At 42.3% G+C, this 7,097-nt stretch overlaps 1 protein-coding gene across 2 annotated transcripts; it reads right to left on the bottom strand.

Moving 5' to 3' along the window:
* Positions 1-5,726, bottom strand: mat2ab (methionine adenosyltransferase 2Ab). 2 transcript variants are annotated; one of them, XM_079687733.1, is made up of 9 exons: positions 5,499-5,726; positions 4,721-4,798; positions 3,688-3,810; positions 3,485-3,597; positions 3,205-3,348; positions 2,902-3,120; positions 2,634-2,816; positions 2,395-2,528; positions 1-1,805 (listed from the first exon to the last, which is right to left on the bottom strand). In XM_079687733.1, the coding sequence occupies exons 1-9, from the start codon at positions 5,587-5,589 to the stop codon at positions 1,703-1,705; spliced, it is 1,188 nt and encodes a 395-aa protein (XP_079543859.1). In that variant the 5' UTR covers positions 5,590-5,726; the 3' UTR covers positions 1-1,702. The 2 variants fall into 2 exon arrangements, with proteins under 2 accessions (XP_079543859.1, XP_079543860.1); XM_079687734.1 differs by having other exon boundaries at positions 1-2,528.
* Positions 5,727-7,097: the final 1,371 nt, after the last annotated feature.

Raw genomic sequence — 7,097 nt, 5'->3', positions numbered from 1 at the left:
TTTGAAAGGAGTAGTTTATTACAGAGCATAAGGAAACTACTCAGTCTAGACATGAAGCACAATACAGTATGAGCTACTTGTTCCTCTGGAAGTTGAGCGCATGTTGGTAGGAGGAGAGAAAAAGCAAAGAAGAGGAGTAGAGGAAATAGAAAAGGCACTCTTACACTTACTGTAGCCAACGGGATGGCTTCTGAGTGGTACAAAGGGGACAACCTAAACTTGAACCTATCCTTCACATGGGACGACTGTAAACAAGGCTGGTTTCTCTGTACTACACCAACCAAATGTTGCCATTCCTTGCAGATAGGTAAAAGCTAAAGGATTGCACCAGACATTTTAAATGGGATTTCAAAACCAATTCACTTAAAAATATAATCTACAGTCCAAAAATAAAAAAGATAGTCGTTGACAACAGCCAGTGGCACTTTCATCTTGAGGCGGACCAGAGCTTTTCTGTACAACACTCTGGAGCATCAAGCAAAAACACTGAAAAATGGTCAAGTCAAAAGGAATTCAAGATTCAATAGCCATATGTTTTTAAAGCTGCCTTCTGAAACATCAGCTTCTCTGTATCCACGCTGAGTTTCAGAGAACAAATAAATAGTGTTAAGGGTTGACTTTAAGCCAATAAGACTCTGTGGCAAAGAACACACTCCTCGAAGAACAAAGATGGGACCAGGTTTCTCTGTAGCTACACCTGCCATCAATATACTCGAGGAGCAAGAGGACCTTTCGTCACTTCAAACCATAATAATTCAAGTGAAACTACATTTTTTTTTTTTAAAGGACTAATTTAAATTTTTTAATTTCAATGCATAATTAATCCAATCTTTGTTTTTATTATCAAGTATAACAAATACCTCTGCAGACCAGAGCAGTGACATAGCAGCTTCCGACTTTTCTGTATTACGTCAGAAATCAGCAAAGGTCTGGAGGGGCATCTGAGGCTTTATGCTCATTCGAGAGCTTGATTATTTAGGATTGCTCACCTATTAGCCTGCAATGCATAGCATTTTTTAACGGCAACAACCCTTACAATTTTAATTGTGCCATTCTAGCATCCTCCACATAGACAGGGGAATGAAAACAAAAGAGGAAGAGAACACTGGGTCGGGGGGAATAATTGTACAGGACTTAACAAAAAGGAGGAATGTTTAGAGAGACACTAAACTTATTTAGATGGTGCCAGATGAGAAGGACCTCCAACTATCAAATTAGGCCTTTACGTTGACTTACAAAATGTAAATGTCGCACAGACACCTTACATTAGTAGCACCATTGAATTCAGTGGGGGTGTTGCTTAAAGCCTAAGATGCATTGCATACAGTCTAAGATCGCTGACACTAAATAGAAGACGGACGCTTTTGTGGAGTGTGGAATGCCAAAAGGAGAACAACTGAGCACAGCTACTCAGCGTTTACTACATAAAGCAGGGGAACCTCATGACATGGAAAACATTGAGCACGATGGTGCATGAGTTCATGGAACTCATCCAATTGTTTAAACATCAAGTTTCTGAGGCATGCCTCCTATGACAAAGTATGAAACAGCAAGAAGACAAAAGGAGGGAGTAGGAGTGAGGAAGGATTCATGATGTAAAGATGCCATTACTATGAGGGAGACAAGGGCATTTCACCCCCGGAACCTAGGAGGCTTCTCTGTAGTATACACCAACAGGCCTGGGGGGAAAAGCTTAACATGTTTAGTATTTGAGCTTTTTGGGCACCTCCCATGGGAAGGAGTCTCGGCCAAAGTGGCCATAGGCTGCAGTCCTCTGATACAAGGGCTTCTTCAGATCCAGCTCCCTGGAATACATAATCAACACATTTAGCAGCAGTCACACCTAGTGCCTTCAAATGCACATAAGCATTCTCACAATAGCTAATAAGAGCCACCAAAAAGCATTAAAAAAATTAATTGAAAAAAATCATGTTTGTTGGATCAGCTGGAATAGAGGGAAACACTTGAATCGTCGACACTTACCATGAAGACCACATTCAGCCCTGAGCAGTGTGGTGACTGCAGCAGCAAACCACTCTACGGCTTACAAAAAGGATGCTTATCAAACTATAAGCTACAGGGCTTCTATACAAAATATGCCATGCATAACGGATTAATGAGACCTTTTGCCACTAGTGCCCACATGTGTGACCTAAGCCATATAATTTCAGTAGAATCAGATAGGGTAAAGTAGTTGATCAAAACAAATAAAAATAATTGCTGACGTTAGCAAAAGAAGAATTATAATGGCTCTGCAGAGTTTCTAAATACTTCACATAAAATAAACGAAATCCTGGGCAGGGCAATTCAATAAAACACACAAGGCACAGCAAACCGGAAGGATCTGCTGTTCCACTAAGTAAGAGGTGGCTTCAGGGGATGGATATACATTACCTGACAATAACTCCAGGACGAAGGTCAAAGTTCTTCTTCACAATATCAAGCAGCTCCCTCTCACTCTTTTTGGAGGTCCCGTAGTGGAAGATAGAAATGGAAAGGGGATGGGCAACTCCAATGGCATAGGCAACCTAATACAACACACGCACATGTATTATATCAAGCAGAAACACTTCAGAGAGGAACCTCTTTGTCGCCCCACTCTAAAAACGAAGTGCGTTGAGTTTACCGCTTACCTGGACCAACACTCTCCTGCAGAGCTCAGCCTTCACCAGAGACTTGGCCACCCAGCGTGCGGCATAAGCAGCCGAGCGGTCCACCTTGGTGTAATCCTTCCCAGAGAAGGCCCCACCGCCATGGGCTCCCCAGCCTCCATAAGTGTCAACAATGATTTTACGCCCCGTCAGGCCGGCATCCCCCTGTAATAAAGAAATAGTTGTTAGACAGGTATGTACCCCCCCAGGCTAAATATGATTTCAAAGCCACACCCTCCCGACACCTCACCTGCGGGCCTCCAATAACAAATCGTCCGCTGGGCTGCAGATGGTAGATTGTGTCATCATCCAAATAGATGCATGGAACCACAGCTTTGACCACCTTTTCCTTCAGGGTGTCCCTCATCTCCTCTAGGCAAATATCTTCATCATGCTGAACAGAGACCACAACGGTGTGCACACGCACTGGAAGCATGGCGCCATGGTCCTGGCGGTACTGGACGGTAACCTGTGCAGGGATAAAGAGTTAGCTAAATCACACTAACAAAAGTAAATGTATAGTAGCTTATAAGAGCAAGTACATCAGCTTTACCTGTGTCTTTGAGTCTGGCCGGAGCCATGGAAGGGTGCCATTGCGGCGCAGCTCAGCCATCTTACTATTCAGTTTGTGGGCAAGGACAATTGTGAGAGGCATACACTCCACAGTCTCATCCGTGGCATATCCAAACATCAAGCCCTGCAGAGCAAGAGACATTTAGTCTGTTAAAAAATAAATAATACATCTATTCTAAAAAAAGATTTTTTTTAAAAAGAGCAGTAAACTAACATTAGTAGAGATATGTCTGACAAAAATAATGTGTGCCACGACTGACCTGGTCCCCTGCTCCAATGTCCTCCTCATTGCGGTCAATGTGAACACCCTGAGCGATATCAGGAGACTGCTGCTCCAAGGCCACAAGAACATTGCAGGTCTTGTAGTCAAAACCTGCGCAGGAGACAGAGAGCAGCAGATTAAGAAACCACTATTTAAACACCAGCTAACAGATTAGGCAATCAAATAAACAATGGGCCACACCTTTGGAGGAGTCGTCATATCCAATTTGGCGGATTGTGTCACGAACAACTTTCTGGTAGTCCACGTTGGCACGTGATGTCACCTCACCGGCCAATAGGATCATCCCAGTTTTGGCAACAGTCTCTGCAACAGGCAAGAAGGATGCAAAAACAAGGTAATGTCAACAAGTGTACTGAGCAAACAGAAAGGGGGACAAAATTACAATCGGAAGGTTGCGGGTTCGAACCAAGCCCTGTGCAGTCAACAGTTGCTTATACACCAAGTACTTTGCCGCACTTAGCCCCGCCAAAGTCTTTAGAACTGTCCTAGTAGATTGCGTAGACACTGGAATAAGTCCCTGAGGGAGGATTAGGCAAATTAAGCCGCTGCCGTCACTTCTGCTTCGGGTTGGCAGGCCGCAAACAACTTCACGGTGTATACTGCCACCCGAAGTCCCCCGGACTCCGGGAGGCAGTAAATCGCCACCCGAAGTCCTGGGTAAATTGCCAGAAGCGCCGACACCTCCTCATCACTCCACCACTTTATTTTGTGTTGTCATAAGTTAGTCAGTCTCTCTCTCTCTCTCTCCATTGGTGCGCTGAGCTAATGCTAATAATGCTATTGCGAGCAAATAAAATGGCGGCTTCACAAAACTTTTCAGAATTTTAAAGAGCGTGGTTTGCAATTCGCCCAGCCATTCAGAAATTGGAACCTTTTCCTCCCCAGGAAAGTACCCCATCTCTAGCAGGGACTGAAAAGGTTCGCATTAACTAGGTTCTAGTTCCAGATCTTTTTGGTGTTAAATCAAAATCCCAAGAACTATCAGAACTATTCCTGGGAAAAGTACTACGGTGTGAAGCGCCCAACATGTTGATGTATCCTTTGGCAAGACACGTTGCTCGTGTATATGAATGCAAGCTTACTTGAGCAATAGGCACATTGCTCTGTATGAACGAAGTGTGAATGATGACTTTTAGTATGACAAAGCACTTTTAGGGTTGTAAAGACTGGATAAAGCATTATACTAGTACAGTCCATTTAACATCGTACTTACCACATGCAACTTTGGCATCAGGGTCCTGCTTGAGATGAGCATCAAGAACTGCATCACTGATCTGATCACAGATCTTGTCTGAAAAACAACAACAACAATGCAACTTAACACCGGAAACAACAAAAGACTGCAGCAAACCCATGTGCATGTAAACTGAGGCACGTTACCGCCAGTTTCGCGCAGGGGGAGTGGCTCGAGCCATTTGAGAGTCGCCATTTCGGCATGAGAACACATGTGATGGGGAAAGGAGGGCGCGCAACTACCTGGGGACCAAAAGGCAAGCGTGATACACACTTCTAAACAATAAATTAATTTCATCTGCCGACACTAAATGCCAGTTAATAAACATACACCATGGTTCCCTGCTGTGTGGGCCAACCATTGTGCCTCGCGTGCTTCAGGAATAGCCCTGGAAGATTTGGCACGTTCAGGAAAATGTTAAACAAAAATGATATTGTAATGGTATCGGTCAATCACCCAATCAGTGATTGACGGGTACAAACAGATGTGTGTGTTTCCAGTAGGCGCACAGACGGGATCAGTCAAGATTAGCGTGCTAACATTAAAGCTAGCTAGTAGCGCATGCTCTCTTGACACCGGCCCAGCTAACGGAAAAGGCCGTAACGTCCAAATATATTAATGTATACTCCAGTACGTCATGTTGCAGTTAACTGTTAACATATACTATATGTTAGGCAGAAAGCGTCGTTAAAATACAGTTATTAATGTGGCTAATATCCCCAGACGCATAAACCTCTGTATGTGTGTGTGCGCTTACCGGGATGTCCTTCCCCGACAGACTCTGAGGTGAACAAGAAACAGTCCTCATCAATGAGGGCGTTATGAAAACCATTCAACTGTCCGTTCATTGTCGATAACGGCTGCTGCTGCTATGTAAAACTTGAATATGAAGATATCTCTTCAGCTAGCAGAGCCTCTTCTATAGGACTGTCCTCGTTTCTCGGTGTATTGATCCTCAAGCGTGAGCCTCATGGCGCAGAGCTCCACTATTTAAGGATAAAGTCTGACGCGTTGACGTCACCAGGAGGCGGGCCATATCATCGAGCCAATCACAGGGCTTGCAGCATACAGTGTACGGTTGCAATGCATACTGTAACATGGAGATGCATTGCAGAATGGCAGTCATACAGCGACCATGTGCTATCATCAAAATATCAGAAGTAGAATGTGTAGTGAAGTAAAAGTACCAGAGAGCAAGAATACTCTGTTACAACCTATGGTTACAACCAAAAGTCCTGCATTCTTAATCCTACTTAGTAATAACATCAACATATACTTAAAGTACCAAAAGTAAAAGTACTCATTACGCAGATTGGCCCATTTCAGAGCTATATATATTATGTGTTTTGATTATAATTATTGATGCAATAATGTGTTTATCAAAGCTGGTAAAGCTGCTAATTGTAATACTTTTGTATGTTCCAAGGTAGCTTGTGGATTTACTCCAGGTGTGACTTTTAGGTTTTATCAATTGTTGATTACATTTAATATCATTGATCCAAATTTACAAAACTTAAGGTATGAAATAAATGTTGTGGATTAAAACTACATTTGTTTACCTCTGAATTGTAGTGGGGTAGAAGTACAAAGAAGCAAAACATTTAATACTCAAATATTAATATACTCAGGTCCCTCAAACTCGTAGAGCGCCATGCTTTATCAACGTCTTTGAGGGGAAAAAATATCGCACCTTAAGTGTGTATGTCATTGTTAGACTAAAATGTGTTGATAGGAAAAGTAGATGATGTAATAGTCACAAGTTGTGTTGTCATTTTACATTAGATTCACAAGCTAGACACCCTACCAATCTTCAATGATAATATGTTTGGATCTGACAAACTAAAACAGCAGGACATTTTAAACTTCTCCACCACCATGCCAGCAACACCCAAACAATCCTTTGTGTGATTTGTCCCAGCCATAATACCATCAATGTATAAATACAATGGCATACTTTCACTATAAAAAAAACATAAACCTAATCTTAATCCTAACAATAAAACAATGTGTTCATTCATAAAAATAAAATACTGGAAAAGATGTCATTTATTTGCAAAACAAACCTATATTGTTCAAATGCCTGACACTTGATGTTTCTCAGGCTGACCACTCTTCCCATTTCCTCTCATGTTCGGTTTTGAGCAGGTGGAAGAAGAGAGGACTGGCTGTCATTCTGCAAACAGGACAATTCTGCTTAAAAGCTTTCATTTAATAAACAACTGAGACAAACATATATTAATTAGAAGGCTTCTTTAAAGCTTAGGGGTTCAATGTTAAATGGACATACAAAGTTAAGGACTTCTATTATTCCGGATGTGTCATTTAAAACTGTCTTTGTGTGAAGCAGGAGTCAACA

This window comes from Notothenia rossii (assembly GCF_949606895.1).
Source record: "Notothenia rossii genome assembly, chromosome: 6".
Classification (NCBI taxonomy): domain Eukaryota; kingdom Metazoa; phylum Chordata; class Actinopteri; order Perciformes; family Nototheniidae; genus Notothenia; species Notothenia rossii.
This window is presented reverse-complemented; position numbering and strand designations above follow the sequence as displayed.

Bases quoted from the DNA above. Each gene is read 5' to 3' on its own strand.
- mat2ab (XM_079687733.1), bottom strand. From the start codon at position 5,589: ATGAACGGACAGTTGAATGGTTTTCATAACGCCCTCATTGATGAGGAC. The intron at 3,811-4,720 runs GTAAGTACGATG...TGCCTGTTGCAG, and splicing joins TGATGCCAAAGTTGCATGTG to AGACTGTTGCCAAAACTGGG. The intron at 3,121-3,204 runs GTAAAGCTGATG...ATCCCTGCACAG, and splicing joins GGCCAGACTCAAAGACACAG to GTTACCGTCCAGTACCGCCA.